We start from the raw sequence: 16,518 nt of genomic DNA, 5'->3' as shown, positions 1-16,518 counted from the left end.
GCCGAGGTCACAGGTGCATAGAGAATCTGGTTGAAAATGAGGACAGCCTGGTGTTGTGTGTTGACTTCCAGCCATGCACTTGAAGCCTGGAACATGCTGTAATTATTCCGTGTCCGTATATTTAAAGGTTTAGGTTTGACTGGCTTGTTTCAGGCAAATTTTGAGCCACAGATTTGATTTTGGCGGAAGTAAAAATAAAATAAAAAATAGCAGTGTGGACTTCAGTGCTCTTTTCCTTTCTCTCTTACTCCCCCTCTTGCTCTTCTCCTCCTCCTTCTCCTCCTCCACCTCATTCATGTGAATGGAGAGATGCTGATGGCGGAAGTGTGGGCTGCTGCTAGACAAAAAAAAAAAAAAAACTGGTCTTAAAAACACGTGTTCACATTTAAAGGATCATCTAGATTTCAATATTTCTCACCCATCTCATGCACCCTGCTCCATTTTCTCTCTCTTTTTCTCCCTCCAGTGAATGGGACGCCGGCCAGTCAGCTGTCCACTCCTCATTCGGGAAAATCTCCCAGCCCCTCCCCGACCAGCCCAGGCAGCCTCAGCCAACGCCGGGTAAGACAAGAAAACACACACACACACACACACACACACACACACACACACACACACACACACACACACACACACACACAAGCACAAACAGTCACCCATAACATTTAGTGACACAAAATTTTATAACACATCTATCCTCTATGTTCTCAGGAAAAGGACAAATCCGTGACTGAGCATAGGCCGACTACTTCTTAGAATCACTAGAAATACGAAGAAACCACAACATCCCAACATCTTTAGTGTCTCAGAAGGGGTGGGTCAATGACCTTTGACATCGTGCAGTGCTGCTCTGGGATTCCAAGAATGGCAGGCTCATGTTAGGATCCTCTAATGTTACAACTCTTATCTAGTGTTAATACATTTTCAAGGGAAATTCCTCATTTTACTCTGATTTTCTGTCACATTCCCACACAAAGGTCTTTGTTTGTTCCATGAAGTCTATCTGCCTTTGGTAGCTCAACAATTAATGATGATATCACTGACTATTAGATATCTGCCAGTCAGTAATTTGTGCAGTATTTGATCTAAAAATGAGACTGATGGTTGGCTTTGTGAGCTCCAATCTTCATGTCGGTTTTCAATTCTTGGAAAAATTAGATTGCATCCTCTCTTAGCCACCAAGCAGTAAAAACAAGAAGACCCAATCAGTACCGACTGCTGATCTAGGATTACTTTTTTTATCAAGTCATGTCATTTCGTACATGTCCTTTTGTGAAAATAATTTAGAAACACATTTTATATTAGAAATCAGATTATTTCAGTCATCTTTTTATCATGTATTCTGTCATTGACCTGGGTTTAAAAAATCCCTGTTAAAATCAAATCATAATGTATTTTTTGTGTGCATAATCTGTAGCTAACAGATCTGAGATGCAAACACACTATGTATGTACACTGTAAAGCTGGTAGTCACTGAAGAGAAAATACTATTGTGCAGACAGGGAGCATGCAACTCAAATGGAAAAACCTTGACTTCCACATTAGAGGGTTGTTGTGTGTTTGTGTGTGAGCATGTGTTCAAGATCAAAGTATTGGTTAATCCAGTCCTTGATAGTCACGATGGTGAGCTTTAATATCAGCCTGAAATCCTAATCAGGCTCTATTTTCTTGCAGCGGCTCTTTAATTTGCAGGAACTCTAAGCCTGCTGCTGATTTAGTATCTTCTCCCTTGTAAACAAATACTCGCACACTCGTTTCACCTTACCACAGCAGTATATGTGAACCTGTCATGTATTCTGCCTGCACTTGTCTTGTGTGACTAAGCAAAGCATACTAAGCATGTGTTTTTTATTTTGCAACTATTGAGCTATTTATTGGTGCTTTTTTTTTAGGGAAAAGGCACAAATGGTGTCAGAGTCAATACGTTTTAATAGGACACAGAATATTGAGTGGTTTTTCAATAATTTCTGTACACAAATGAGTGTGTATGAGCTAAACTCAGCATAGCATAAATAATTCATCTGTTGGGCTCAGTAGCTTCAGTCTCGTGCTACATCCGATGTGCCAGGAAGAATTAATGGATGGTGGAGAGTCTGGCCCTTCGGCTTCTGAATTATTAGTTATATTGATGGGATATTAAGGGCAGCCAGGGTCAGATCAGGAACAAATCAGATTTGGGATGAGAACAGAACAAGGTGCACTGGAACTTCCACAGTCATCTGTAAAATGAAAGCGGGTCACCAGAGATTTCAGTGTTGAAAGGGAAAGAGGTCGACAAGTACACACATTTATAAACTCTCTTTCTTTCTGTCTACTTGTCTCTGAATGGACACATTCAGGGCAGTTAATACAGACAATTACAATGCCCATTTTCTGCTGCTCTGTTCTTTCCTCCTGGATCATTTCCACAGTTTCAGAGAGAGACGCGGAAAGTCGGGGTTAGAGAGGTGAAGGAGGGCTAACCAGATGTAATGAGAAAAGGGAAAAAAATTTATTGTCCCCTCCCTCTCCACATTCAACCACACTGCCTGTCTTTTTGCTTCGGTCTCATCAGCCTTCTCAAATTAGCTTCGTAGTGCAATCCTGACCTCAGTGATACTGTCGTTAAATTCTAGCTTTACAGAGTTTCATGAGCGTGTATTTTTCAACAAGAGATTATTTGGGTCTTTGTACTCGCTGACACTCTGTACTAAGCCTGCAATGGCTTGGCTGGAAGGAAGGGAGGATGCCTCACAGCCCATTATCTCTCCTCTTCACTCTTCACACATTTCAGCTATATGATGGTGTAATTCTCTCCTCCACTTACTTTTTCTATCTGCCCTGTTTGCAATTCACCCTCTATCCCTTCCCTCCCTGACAGTTTCTAATTTCTCTTTTACTCCACATCTCATCCATTCTCAACCCCCCTCCCCTTCTCATAACTTCACAGGGAGAAATTATATTCCATCATTTCCCTTGTAGATTAATTCTTAGTTTCTTTGAGAAGTAGGCGCCAAGTTTCTGACACTATATTTGGACATTTCCTTTCCCTTTGGCAAGCACGTAACTTTCTCACCCGTTAAACTTAAAACGCATAACTCAATCTAACCAAACCAGGACTCAGAAATAACCCTTTCCTTTCAAATGAAACCTGAATTTTAACATCCGTGTTCTTAAAAGAACATCTGGGGCTAAAAAATGACCTAAATATTTTTGAAATTTCAGCCTACAAAGCATTGAAAGCTACCATAAATCCATCTTCTTAGCAGCCACAGAGCCTCAGTGACCTACTACGAGTAACGCATTTAAATAGTTCACCTCGCTGGACCCTGCATTTAAACACTAAGAGGCACTTTGCTGCCTGATGTAGGTTGCTTGCATAGCTCAGACCATCCTAACCTATTTCCCTGAGCAGAATACACAGCCATAGCATTGCACTGTGGCTTTTCCCTTGCACACATACATAGCTGCAAGCACTCAGACGGGCACACTTCATGGCAATTGCACACAGAATCACTTACATGTTCATGTATGCTTCAGAAAACACTTTTATACATGAAATACCCATTTGTGTACAGGCAGTAGACATCAGCTTGATGCACACTTGCACATGTTATGTGTTTTATGCATTTAGTGCATGCTAGTATGACCCGTTTTAATGAATTAGCAACAGAAGCATGAAAGACTGGTCTACATTCATGATGCCATCCATCCCCCTCTTCTCCTTTTCTTTGGAGTCCTTTTAGGATCGCTTGCCTCACTAAGAGCACCCTAGCTTTCCATATTCATATTGCTTTAGTATTTTATATTATACCTACAGACACACGGATCCACGTAGAAACACACCCTGAATTTCATTTTCTGTCTATAACCGCTCTAAAGCACGTACAGATGAATCGAATGAGCTGGGGAGGTGCCAACTCTTCTGTCTGTTTCCTTCATTAGATTTGAAAAAAAAAAACAGACGGGGAATTAAATCGTAAAAAAAACAATATGCAGAGAGTAGTGACCAACACATTAAAGGAAAGACAAACGGAAGGTCTGTGATGCCAATACAACAGCTGCGATTCAGTCAGGTAGCTGTTTGTGGGAGCGAATGAAAGAAAGAAAGTGCTAATTCTCAACCGTAGTATGTCACCTACATCCTCCTCTCACCACTGAGTCATTCACGTCCGTAATCCATTGAATTGCATGCTCCATCTCACATTACCATCCATATTTTGTTTTGGGTGATTCATAATTAAAGTGTGTGTGTGTGTGTGTGTGTGTGTGTGTGTGTGTGTGTGTGTGTGTGTGTGTGTGTGTGTGTGTGTGTGTGTGTGTGTGTGTGTGTGTGTGTGTGTGTGTGTGTGTGTGTGTGTGTGTGTGTGTGTGTGTGTGTGTGTGTGTGTGTGAGAAAGAGGGAGCAAACTGAAAGTGTGTATTATGAAGGTTCATTCTTCTCATCTCATCCATGTGAGTGTGTTGCTCCTAAAGATTGTATTTGGATGTATTATACTTCTTATGTCATGTTGTGTTGATGTCATTAGATGGCTTGTCCAATTTTTGTTTCTGTATCTGCCAAAAAGACTGGCTGCAGCACATGAGGAAACTGTGGAAGATTTAGCAATTGTGGCTTAAATTAAACATTGTTTCTTGAACATTTTATTCCTTCAAATTGTTCACAAATTATTCAAATCCAGTTCATATTTACATATCTTTAGTCGGTAACATGACATTTTGCACTGCCATTTACATACATGTAAGATATGTAAATATAAAAATTGTGTGCTCTATCACATGCAAATTAAATTTGATAACCTGGCCATATTTTAATTTTTGTCATGCAAGGCCGCCAGCTCTTCTTGGCTCATTTGTTTCTATTTGTATTTTCTTTGCTTAATGTATTAATTTCCATTTGTTGATGTCATCATTAAATCCATTGTCATTTCATTTTTCATTTTGTGTTTTTCTTCTCATAACTGTTGATTATCATATTCATCACATACAAAAAAAACAAACAAATAATTTCCAGCAGATGGATGATGATCGGTTCTCCTTTGTTAAACTTATGTCTGTACTCAGCCAAGCACAGAAGAGATTACAACACAAACTCAATCCCAGAGGTGCGTTCATCTCCCCTGTCCCACTGCTTCGGTTCTGGGTGTTTTTTGTTTTTTTTTACTGGCTTAGGCAACCCAAGTCTCCCACTATTCAATTTTCCATGAAGCATTTAATCATGTTCTGTGATTTCCCGGGATTGCGGTGCATAAGGATCGTGATTAGAACATTTCCCTGTGTCCAACTGGAAGTGCAGAAAGTCAGAATCCCTAAAGACTGTTGATCTCTTCAGATGACAGTCAAATAGATTATGTTTCCTGTCTGTCTAGACACCAAAATGAGAGCCAAGAAATATTATCTCCTGTACCTTGTGTCTTTTATGAGACAGTGTGGGAACTTGGGACAAAACAAAGTACCATGTTTCTATCAAATCTTATTAGATATTATTCTACCAAGAAATCCTGCTTCTGCTGTATATTGCCTGACAGTGAAAGTAACAATACATGCTGCTGGAGAGGTTTGGTTCTCTCAGCCTGAGGGCTGGAGAGAAAGAAGGCTTTCGGATGTGTGTCGTAATCGGATACAAACAGGGTCATTAGGGACAAGGCTAGCATTACTCTTAAGTCGGTTTTGTAAATGTTTGGTGCATTTTTAATGCTGATTTCTTGACCGACTGCCTTTTCATACTTCTGCTTCTACTTGTCAGCATCTCAATACTCAAGACAATACTCCACGTTTAAGGTCAATCATGGAAATCCTGTTTAATTCACATTTATGCGCTGATCAGTAGTCAGTCGCTGAGTGTTGCCCCTGCCAATTTGAAGAGCAGTGGCTCCAGCCATGATGTAAAAGGTTTGTCAGTGTTTTTTAGTTTTTTTTTCTGTGGTGTGAGTCATAGCCAGAGCAAAAGTGTAGAGATGTAGAGCTAAGAATGGTGTATGTTGTGTTGTGCAACATGGAGAAAGCTGGATGGTCTAACAATAACATGGCAGTTCCTGCCAAATGTAATGATCAATATCAACCAGACCAGACTCCATACATCTTTCTTACCATCTCTTTGTTTCATTTTCTCCATCTCTCGCTGCTTCTCAGTCTCTTTCTCACTCTGTCTTTCATGTCATCCGTCTCCATAGTAGAAGAGAGACACAATGTTCATAGAAGGTTAAACATACCTCCCAGCATGCAGACAGGAAATGGCCATATATAGGCTTCTGTCTCCACACTGGAAGTCTCATAAGCTGCCTCTCCTCTCTCCTCTCTGTGAACTATTTCCATAGCAACAGTATTTTGTTTCCCTCGGTGACAGGAAGAGAGAGATAGGAGTTTAAAATGAGAAACCGAGTAAGGATCGGGCTGGATGTGTGATAAGGGCACGAGAGAGGTAAATATAAGAGATGGCATGAGAGAATAAAAGAGCACAAGAAGGATGTTTTGGATAAAGCACATGAGGGTCATCGGCTTTATGGGTATTAAGTGGGTTTTCTTGTTCCGGGATGAGTGCCCGAGCAAAAATAACATTACATAAACCAAATCCAGCCTGACTCACAGCTACATCACCTGGGCGGCTTTCAGGTCACAGCAGCAGAGATGAGTAAACGAGCTGACAGTTACTTGAGCGGAGATACAGGGCAGCTCCGCTTTGTAAATAGTTTTCAGATCTAAGTCATTATGATGGGTGGCCTTTTCCTCTTTTTGCCATGACAGCAAACTCTAAGAGACTCTAATAAGAGGTTATTATTTCTAGTTCCCAGCAAGTATTTTTACATAATTTAAATGTTGATCTGCACTGTTGTTAAAAGCCCACTTTGTAAAATCTGAATTATTATATCAGATGTCATTTGACACAGTTTCAGAAGTTTGAAAACATTTTGTTTCGTGAATCATTTGTTGATACCAAATTTGGCCTCCTTGTTACAAATGCTTGCTAGGTTATTACCATAACAACAGGCAGCATCCATTAATTCAGCAACACTTTTTAGGATCTCATCTTTTCTAAGGAGTCAGGACTGATTGATGTGTGAATTATACTATGTGGTGTGAATTCACCACGAGAGAGCATGAAAAATACTACACCTGCACTAAAATGAGAGATGACAGAAAAATGTATCATCAGCGAGACATTAGTCACCAACAAACTGCTGATGCACTGCTCACAGTTGCACATGTAGATTGGCTAATGCATCACACACACACAGTGCAGACCATTTATAGTGCAAACGGCACTTGTTAATAATTCACTTTGGCCAGCTTATATTTTAGAGGAATTATGACTTCCATCACTGGCCAGGCTGCATGTGCCAGCTGCACCTGCAGGATTTATTCAAGCACTGGAAACCTCCCAAACCACAAAGATTGTTCCCTTACGTAATGAAATTATCAAAATGTAGTAAAATAATTTGAAGCCAACTGCAGGTTTTGGAGAAGAGGACAAAAAGAGGAAAAGGAGTGGAGGAAAGACAGAAATAGGAGAGATAGAGGGGAAGATTCTCATTTACAGTACTGGCTAGTTCCTAGCTCCCCGCCCTTGTTGCTTCCATGACAACCAGACAGAAGGTTATGAGGTGGAAGGCGTAATGAGTTTTTGTCTTTAGACAGATGCCGACGCTGCATCTCTTTTTCCCGTTAATGACCTCCTACTCACCAACCACATGAAAGACAGTATTCATCCGCATTTATCAGTGTCACCAAAACCTGTTTTTAGGTGGTATTAAAGGTAGTAGTGATGAGTAAAATAAGATAGGAATGACTTAGGAACTAATTGGGATGCAATTGTCTGTCCAACGTAGACTTATTCGGTTTACTGCCGAATAAGTAACCAGTTTATATTCAGCTCAGTAGCTTAAGTAAATCTGTTCTGTTTTTTTTGTGTGAGCACAGTGTACACACCGCACAGGGCAGCACAATAAAACAAGACAGACATGCAAATACAAAGACAGACTTAAGGATGTTCTGAGGATGAGATGAGTTGCAAAATGTCCTTTTGCTTATTTTTGGACATACATATTTGTTTTGGCTGGGATTGTAGCAGAAGGGGACTGCTTCATGGTGTTTTGTTGAGTGTGGATTGGATTACAAACTATTTTGGTGATTGTACAGATTTAAAAATGATAATTACCATCCTGCACTCTGTCTCCCCCTGTCCCTCTCTGCAGGGGTCCCAGGGTTCTTCCACCTCTCTGTCTTCCACTAAAGTTTCTAGCTCAGTGGAAGACGGGGATGGACCTGTCACTGAAGGTGAGGAAAATTATCATTGCAAGAATGTCCCATCTGTCCATCAGTGGGCAAAGGCGGTGTACTTGCAAATACCATGCATGTCTGAATCATATTCATGACCTTTGATGAGTCTCTCTCCCTCTCTCTCTCCCATCTCTGTGTTGTACATCCTGTTCTCATCACCTCCTTTTCTCACACTTTTCCCCCTGCTCTGGTGTTTTTCACCATCTTTCTAACTCCAAAAAACTCGGTGACACTACAAACGATGTTTTGGTAAATTATGTGAAGGTTATACCAAGAGTCGTAGCTCTTTTATTTTAAGTAACAGATCTTTGGCAATTTCATTCTGACATCTTCATCTTTGATTTAATTTATCTTTATAAGACCCAGAAAACCTTCTCAAATGTTATACATTGATTAATTAATTCATATTTCACTCAACATTAATTGCATACATTTGCAATTTAATCTACCAGGTAGTTCTGTCAGATGTAGCTAGAGCCCTCATTGATTTTCATCAGCATGTTCATTCATGTCCTTTTCAATATCAATGTTATTAGATGTAAATGATTTAGCCTAAAACAAAGCTCTTTAGGTCCTCTGTACAATGAATCCTTATCAGCCTGAAAAAGGGTACAAACCACTTGAGTCCCTCAACCACTCTAAACCTCGTCTTCCTCCCTGTAGCTGATGTTCCAGTCGATGAGGTTCCAGCAGTGCCGTCCTACATATCGGACCGATACAAGGTGGGACGCATGTTAGGCGATGGAAACTTTGCAGTCGTCCGGGAATGTGTGGAGCACTCCACAGGACGGGAGTATGCTCTGAAGATCATCAACAAGGGCAAATGCAGAGGCAAGGTAAACTATGACTCCAAAGGCAAAAGAGTACTGTGCAAGGCTACCCCACTCAAGTAGGAATACTGTTGCTTGGCTTAAATGTTACTAGGAAAAAAAAAGATAACTTGCGTTGAGTACTGCTCAAATAGTCATTTTTAAAAATAGCTATTTTGAAATTATTCAATGTCAATAAAACTAAAGAACAGTGAAAAAGAACTAAACAGTTTGCAATTCATCAGTTTACACACTTTCTATGCAGGATTAGTGTAACCATTCAACCACATTTTTAGGCTAATTAATCTAAATCTGTGTCAGTTAAAGAGCAAGTGAACACCATCTGAAAATCATGTTTTTGCTGACCTCCAGTGGTTTAAATTCTCACCTTGCTGCAGCGATATAGAAGTGTACTTCAGTGTGTGTCAGTACACCATGACATCATTGTTAAGGTGCACCAGAGCACACGTCTTACCACACCCATCACACCTGGTGTTAAGTTACTCTTTAGTCCTTTTTAATAAATGTGTTTCGCTTGGCTATACAATCAATTTCAACTCTTATTTCTAGGAGCACATGATCCAGAACGAGGTGGCCATCCTCCGCAGGGTTAAACATCCAAATATTGTCCTGCTCATAGAGGAGATGGACACTTACAGCGAGCTCTATCTGGTCATGGAGCTGGTCAAGGTGTGTAGCCATGTTTGTATACTATAATTACAAGGGTTTTTATTATGTGTTTGTGGGTCATTCTCTCCTGGTTATGGACAGGCAGGGATATTTGGCCTAATGGATAGATGTATTCTCTATATATGTCGATGATCATTATCTCCAGCTTGAGCGCGACAGAGAGGAGCAAGGAGGCAGAAACGGCAACAGAGACTGAGCTGCAACATTCAACTAGTGAAGCAAGTGATAAATTGATAACCAGTCACACACTGTGGGATCCAGAGAATTGGTCTGTGGCCCGAAGCGCTCGTGTGTTCACATTCTTTATTCTCTCTTGCTCTCTGAGTCAAGAAATGTTTGTGCATAATTCAGAAGCCAGGAATGTGATCCATCTGTTCATGTTGTGGTGTGGAGTACTACAGAATATAGATGAGAGGCGATCTGTGGAAGAAGTGTGTGTACGTGTGAGTGCTTCCAAAGTAGGAGGATCGAGAGGAGGCTGTGAATGAATGAGGTGCAGAGAGTCTCTGCGAGAGTGGCAGGGACTGAGAGAGGGAAAGAGTCAGATGGATGCATTGAGAGGGGAGGCGAAGGGTAAGAGCAGCGAGAGAGGGAAACAGATCATACAAAATACAGCCAAAAGTATGGCATACATTTTGTGTTTTTTGGTGCTGTTTTGGGCTGGGTCCTTTAGTTTCAATAAAGAGAAAACTTGATATTTCAGACATGCTTCATCACCCAACGCCCATGGCCGACTTCACTAACTCACTAGACTCTCTGCAGCTAGATTCCAAAATCTTGTGGAAATCTTGTGCCTCCCAAGAAGAATGGAGGATGTTATAGCAGCATATTAATGTCTATGCTTTTGGAAATGATAAGTTCACCAAACACATATAAGTGTAATGTCTGTGTGTCCACATACTTTTGACCACACAGTGGGGGTAGAGAAGTGCAAATGCACTGGTTAGAGACTGACAGTGCTCATGTTTAAATAACTGTTGCTGTGCAGGCCGGACGTGTGTCTGAGTCTGCCCTATTCCTAGTCCAGCCCTATTTTAAGCCTCTGTTCCATTTAGTCCACTCAGGGAGAGAGAGGATGAGAGAGACATAGAGAGAGAGATAAGAGGAGGGGTTTTCATACAGAATAATATGAGATCTGAAAAAAGCCTGCAAGAAAAGGTGAAATTACAGGATACATTTAAATGAAAGGGAAATATTAAAGACGGGTAGGAGGAGATGTTTCAACCTAGGGGAGGAATGAGGAAACAGTTTACCCCTCCAGCTGCTGAGCAAACGAAATTCCTCTAAATCCACTTTTTAGTTAACTCTTTTCAGCAGAAAAGATGAGATAATTTGAAAACTTGGAAGTGAACCTGTCAGGTTCTGTATGTGAAAATGCCAAACAAACCCCTGTGACATTGTTCCTAATATTGACATCCCGTCTGCCCATCATGATTTTTCCGCAGGGGGGAGATCTGTTTGATGCCATCACCTCCGCCAACAGGTACACAGAGAGAGATGCTAGCGGCATGCTCTACAATCTGGCCAACGCCATCAAATACCTCCACAGCCTGAACATTGTGCACAGAGACATCAAACCAGAAAACCTGTTGGTGAGTTTACACAGAGTGGGTCTGCATGTGTCTTTATTGTGTGTACATGGTGATATAACTTACTGCAGCATTAGCCACCCTCCTTTCTGAATGAACAGTGAAATAATATCACTCACTCTGGACTCTCACAGAGACGAGAGATGAGTCATCCCTGCTGCCCTCACACCTCCCGCACACTCCTTCTCCAGCCTGCCTTGTATGTGTCTTCCCTCCCTCCTTCTCCCTTATGTTGACCTCCTCGTTGTCTTCTCATCCTCTTCCCTCAACCACTGTTCTTAATCCCCTCCTTTGCCCCATCCACCACACAGAGTCACTCCTTACATGTGATGGTCGGGCCTGACTTGTGGAAGAAGATGTGGGCCATACACCCTAAACAATGAGTTGAAAGATGCTGAAATGTCTGAATATTAAAATGTGTTGTATATGTTTCACAGCAGCTTTAAGGTCATAGATTGTTTGCAGTTATACTATTTTATAAGGCCACCCCTCCCTTACATACACAAACATGTACAGTACGAGCGTTAATTGCAAGTCACTGGAAGTGTGTACTTGTTTAAAGCCCTATGTGTAGGATTTGAAAATGTCAGACCTTGGTGCCCCCCAGTGGTGCTATCAAAAAGAACACTGTAGCAGACATCACTGCACACCGCTAACCGCCAATCCCCCCCACAGATTTGACCCGGGACAGGATAGTAAAATTTTTGTACAAACAAAAACTATAAACTTAAAACTATGTGCCTAGGTGTATGAACATGCAGACGGCAGCAAAAGCCTGAAACTGGGAGACTTTGGATTGGCGACTGTGGTGGACGGACCTCTCTACACTGTCTGCGGGACCCCGACATATGTAGCACCTGAAATCATCGCAGAAACAGGGTAAGAGCATCAGTAGCAGAGTTGAGGTTTCAGGGACAAATCAGAGGAATGACACACAGGCCACACTCAATGTGTGATGAATCATGTCTTAATGCAGTTAGGCGGCAGGTTACAGATATATTAGAAAATATTTCGTACTCTTGCAAATACATTTTGTCTTAAAAAGACAAATGCTGCGCTGCATGTTCCCTTGTTTTTCTTTATCTTTGCCTTGAAGTCATTATATATCTTTGTCTTTGTGCAGGTATGGCCTTAAGGTGGACATCTGGGCAGCTGGAGTCATCACCTACATCCTGCTTTGTGGTTTCCCACCTTTTAGAGGGTAAGAACACTTTTAATGCTTTAAAAGTCACTCTCGAAATAATGTCACACACGGAGTTGTGGATGAGTTCCCTGAATGGCATCTTTACCGCTGTGAACAATGTTAATCAGAGCAATATTCTATTGTTTGCAGGAGCAGTGACGATCAGGAAGTGCTTTTTGATCAGATACTAATGGGACAGCTAGAATTTCCTCTACCGTACTGGGACAACGTGTCAGAGACTGCCAAGGTGAATATTGATGTTAGTAAGACCGATCGGTTTTCCTGTGTTGTGAACAAATCCCCACGTTGGAGGAAATTGACTTGACTCACCAATGTTTGTTTGCTGCTTAAGGAACTGATTCGATCCATGCTGGAAGTGGAAGTGGATCAGAGATACACTGCCCTCCAGGTGCTAGAACACCCTTGGGTCACTGTAAGTACAGAGATAAGTGAGCTCACAAATCTTGAGAATCACATCTATTAAGTTGCTATATTTTCACATAAGCGCTGAATTTTCTTCGTCTCCTTTCCCCTTTGCTCGACACAGGATGAGGGTCTATGTGAGAATGATCATCAGTTGTCAGTAGCAGGGAAGATAAAGAAGCATTTCAACACCAGTCCGAAGGTCAATGACACCACTGCAGGAGTGTCAGTTATTTCTGTAAGTCACCACCACAAACACAACCACACATAATTCAATTGTAATGTTCATATAAAGTTGTAGTTGAAGTGGTTTATACGGAGGTCTACAATTTTCTGCGAATTTCTTTCAAGCTGATTTGTTCTGCCTCATAAAACAGACACGGCTTTCCGAGTGAAGTTTGTTCTGTTTTTTAAGTGAGCTGGTGTTAAGATTAATTGTACTGGTTTCTTTTTATATTCAGTTGGACGACAGTTTTTCTATGCAGAGATCTGGGTCGTTGGATTTCTACCAGCACCCGGCCATGTACTGGATAAGGTACGCCAGGTTTCCATAGAGACACAACCAGCAAGAAATCAAAACAAAGCAAAATAGTGTCTCTGAAATTGCTGCCTCCCTGCTTGCAGCCCTGCTGACTGGCTGCTGTTGTGCTTCTTTGACAATGTCGTTCCTGCTCTGTGGTCTTCTTCCCTTTCATCCCTCACACATATTTCATGCATCCTTGTCATCTGTCTTTTGCCAAAGCCTTGTCCTCTATGTTGTGTCACGGTATATCAATGTCTCCTGGATTTCTAAATGTGTGTAAATAAGGAAGTGAATGTTACCCTTAAAATTAACCTTGTGAATGTTTCTTTTTCTCTGTTGAACATGTACTCATATCTTTGACAACAAAGTAAACAAACTGAGCTGAGGTATTCACTGAGTAACAGTCACTTTCTGATTACAATATTTCTTTGTGAATGCTGCCTTCCAAAGAAATAACCCTGCTCCTCTGTAGGCTTTTCACAATCAAGTGATGTAGGATTGATGTCATACTCCCTACCTGGCTGCCTGTACGAATACCTGAGCTTGCTATTCAAGTTACAACAATAACAACAATTTAGTGTATTAATCCAGCTGCAAATGTTGATTAATAATAATTTAAGAACTGTGATGTTGCATCACAATCTTTCATTTAGGTATTCATTGACAGTTTAATTTAGGTATAGTTTATAGATCCGTTTATAAATTTACAATTTAATCCCTCTTCTGACTGTCCAATAAATATCAATTAATAACTTAATACACATGTGCAAGGCTCTCCTGGTCCTCCATACTGGATTACTGGCTACTGAATCCCTGCATCAGAGGATCTAATCATAATATTCTCCTGTTCCATCCTCATTCAGGCCACCCCTCTTGATAAGGAGGGGCAGGTTCTCAGACGAGGACGCCACCCGAATGTGAAGCCACTGCCTTTGCAGATGATGCTGACAATGACAACAGTAACGACATCAACAACGAAAACACTATGGGCGGAGCCTCCCAGTTGCCTCCCTGGCCTGCCCATGGCCCCTCCCTCTCTGACCCCTGACACTTGCTCTGACCCTTCCCCGAACCCCAGCCTCCCATCTGACTCTGATGACATCTCCATCAGCTCAGCAAGCTACCACCACTCCCCCAACTCGCCTTTCTAGAGAAGAGGCGGAATGGAGGAGGAAGAAGCGAGTGGGGAAAATCCTCATCCAGCTCCTCCCTCTATATGGAGGAGGAGGAAGAGGAGACGTCAGCTTCCCCACAGTCTTCTATCTAAGGCTGGGAGTGAACCGGGGAAAACTGTGGAGGATAAAAAAAAAGTGAAATCAGAGATAACTTTTAGCTCCCCTGAATCCATCTTTCCAAACCTGTAGGAGAGATAGATCAAAGGTTGGATAGAGGAAAAGAGGGTAGAGAGGTTGGGAGAAAGACTATAGAGGCAACAAGACACAAAGAACATGAGGGAAAAGGCGGAATGGGGCAAAATACTTTTTATTTATTTATTTTTAACGTTCTCTCATCCGAGCACATGTTGCCAAGCTTAAGGAGCGAGAAAGGGCGACAGTATTGTTTACCCTTCAGTGATGATCCAGGCTCAACATGGAAACTTCCTTATGGTGGAGCAGCTCTACAAGGCAATATGAGAATATGGACCAATGTTCATGTTTTATTGAACCTTATTTAATCATTCCTTATTCACTGCATTTTTTCTATGTGTTTCCCTTTCTCATAAAGGATATGTTTTTGTTGATTTGTCCTAAGAGCTTGGTGTAAAGAAAATAATTGAAAAGTGTGTAAAAGTAGAGCTCAGAAATGTTAGGCTACTGGAGACTAATGTGGGAAGATCAGAGCTACAGTGTGTAGAGAAAGGAGTTTTTCTTACAAATGTGTTAAATACAGTGTTCATAGGAAGATAAATCATCAAAGACAGCACTTGTGCTAAATTATAATTCTGTGCTCCACACAGTATTGGCGTTGCCTTCCTGTAATGTTGGATTGCAGTATTGCAGTTTACATTTTACACAGACTGCTATTAAGACAACAATGGTGCATTTGATCCCTGCTTGTAATTTTGTCAACTGCTTCATTCATGACATATTGATACACAAAATTCAGCAGCATTCAGGTGCTTGTGTAGCAAACTCAACATTTTTTCATTCATTTTTTCACAATCATTCTGAATTGATATCATATTAATTTTGATATTTTGTGATGCTCATATTCACATAAGCCTTGTTTACATTTTCCCCAACACTGAAGGCTTATTTCATCCACATATCCCAGCAGTAAAGAAAGGTATAATTGCTGCAGCCTAGGTGTACCAGTTGTATGGGTTTGGAGATATGTTTTAGGTTGTAAATGTATACAATTAACCGTTTATGAGGGCAGCCTATTTGCACAAAGTACTGCAGTCTAGGTGCAGTCAAGAAAGACAGTATGGATGTCGGAGAACCAGCAGCACTCTTGGAAAGCAGAACAGTTTAAAGGAGAGAAGAGGATATATTTTAGCTCTGTACAACCTCATTCATGGCTTCATTTATTCAGATGAAAGCATGCCAGACATACAGTAGCCTATTCTTATAAAAACAAAACAGTTTGTGATGAAGTATTGTTTATATGTTATGTAAATAACATAATTTCATTTATTTTGATAGTTCACAATACAGTATATTTCTTTACTAGTAGCTAAGTCTTTGGAAACTGTAAAAAACTGTCATACATGTGTATCAGTCAGTCAACAAAGAAAAAAAATAACCTAGAGGAGATCATCAGGTTGAAATGAAACAATACAGAGAAGTTGGAAAAAAAACAAAAAACATTTCGACCTGACGTTGTACTGCCTGGATAGATATACACAGGCAAATAGAAGAAGGAGATACCTACATCTTTGCTTCTTGTTAGACACTGGGAATGATGTCACTTCCTTTGCAAAAGCCACCGGCAAGGGATTTCCAGTAACTGATGTGAGATAGCTGAGAGGAGTCCTTGCAATCGTCACATTTGTCTGTCATTTTCTGTATTTATTCTCATCATCACACATATACACTTATGTGC

The 16,518-nt window shown here is 41.0% G+C and overlaps 1 protein-coding gene across 2 annotated transcripts in view; it reads left to right on the top strand.

Moving 5' to 3' along the window:
- Window positions 1-14,575, top strand: part of dclk1a (doublecortin-like kinase 1a) — a 43,911-nt gene extending 29,336 nt beyond the window's left edge. For both annotated transcript variants that reach the window (XM_028595399.1, XM_028595400.1), the window contains 12 exons: window positions 467-561; window positions 8,172-8,253; window positions 8,920-9,092; window positions 9,636-9,755; window positions 11,201-11,347; window positions 12,090-12,223; window positions 12,468-12,545; window positions 12,678-12,774; window positions 12,880-12,960; window positions 13,075-13,188; window positions 13,412-13,485; window positions 14,337-14,575. In XM_028595399.1, the coding sequence (XP_028451200.1) occupies window positions 467-561; window positions 8,172-8,253; window positions 8,920-9,092; window positions 9,636-9,755; window positions 11,201-11,347; window positions 12,090-12,223; window positions 12,468-12,545; window positions 12,678-12,774; window positions 12,880-12,960; window positions 13,075-13,188; window positions 13,412-13,485; window positions 14,337-14,394 (1,253 nt within the window). In that variant the 3' untranslated portion in view covers window positions 14,395-14,575. The remainder of the gene's footprint in view (window positions 1-466; window positions 562-8,171; window positions 8,254-8,919; window positions 9,093-9,635; window positions 9,756-11,200; window positions 11,348-12,089; window positions 12,224-12,467; window positions 12,546-12,677; window positions 12,775-12,879; window positions 12,961-13,074; window positions 13,189-13,411; window positions 13,486-14,336) is intronic.
- The last annotated feature ends 1,943 nt before the right edge of the window (window positions 14,576-16,518 follow it).

The sequence above is a fragment of the Perca flavescens genome, chromosome 13 (assembly GCF_004354835.1).
Source record: "Perca flavescens isolate YP-PL-M2 chromosome 13, PFLA_1.0, whole genome shotgun sequence".
Lineage (NCBI taxonomy): Eukaryota > Metazoa > Chordata > Actinopteri > Perciformes > Percidae > Perca > Perca flavescens.
This window is presented reverse-complemented; position numbering and strand designations above follow the sequence as displayed.